This window comes from Acanthamoeba castellanii (genome assembly GCF_000313135.1).
Source record: "Acanthamoeba castellanii str. Neff unplaced genomic scaffold scf7180000084679, whole genome shotgun sequence".
NCBI lineage: Eukaryota > Discosea > Longamoebia > Acanthamoebidae > Acanthamoeba > Acanthamoeba castellanii.
In genome coordinates this window covers 399,237-399,924 of record NW_004457297.1, presented here as the reverse complement: position 1 = coordinate 399,924, position 688 = coordinate 399,237, and the positions used below count along the sequence as shown (strand labels likewise).

The following is a 688-nucleotide window of genomic DNA, read 5'->3' as shown; positions in this document are numbered from 1 at the left end:
AACTCCAACAGTATGCGCTCCCTGGTGTCATGAAGGCGTCAGATCCCCTCAGGTGCGCGTAGACGAACACCGACACGCCAGTGTACCTTCCTATGTGGGCCAGGATGCCATGGCGCCAATACAGCTGTGCGGCGAGCGGGAACGCCAGCAGACGGATAATGAGCCGGCCCATGAACCCCTGCGCGCGCACCAGTCGTGAGTCGTTTCACTCCAGACATAACACTCGAATCATCCGGACACCGTGAGCATAGGCCTAGCTTGTGTGCGCACCTTGGGTACGAACTCGAATCGATAGCACCGACCGAAGATAGACTCGCCTTCACCTGCATGTGTGACAAGAACACGTGTTGCGCATTGAGGCATAATCACCTTGCGCGTGCGTGCGGGCGTGCGGGCGTGCGGGCGGTGAAGCGTACGGCAGTAGAGGGGCCACAGGGACGAGAGCTTGAGGGGCCGCACTTCGGGGAGCAGCGAGGGGATGAGGTACAGAGGCTCTTCCAGACTGGGGGCGGGAGCATTGGAACCGGCCTCGCCGCCCGAGCGCAGAAGGGCGGCGTAGTCGCCCAGCTTGTGGATGTGGGCGCCCACGGGGAACGACAGCTCGAACCGCTCCAGCAGGGAGAGGATGAACGGGTGCACCTGCGGCGGGTACGTGGGCACCCTCCAGATGTGGGGCAGGGCCGAGTGG

General features: G+C 63.2%; 1 protein-coding gene across 1 annotated transcript in view; it reads right to left on the bottom strand.

Moving 5' to 3' along the window:
- Nucleotides 1-70: 70 nt before the first annotated feature.
- The window catches only part of ACA1_375280 (uncharacterized protein), a gene marked incomplete at both ends in the record, with an annotated part of 2,726 nt that continues 2,108 nt past the window's right edge, over nucleotides 71-688 (bottom strand). The window contains 3 exons of the mRNA XM_004334374.1: nucleotides 71-178; nucleotides 271-323; nucleotides 417-639. Coding sequence (XP_004334422.1) covers nucleotides 71-178; nucleotides 271-323; nucleotides 417-639 — 384 coding nt within the window. The remainder of the gene's footprint in view (nucleotides 179-270; nucleotides 324-416; nucleotides 640-688) is intronic.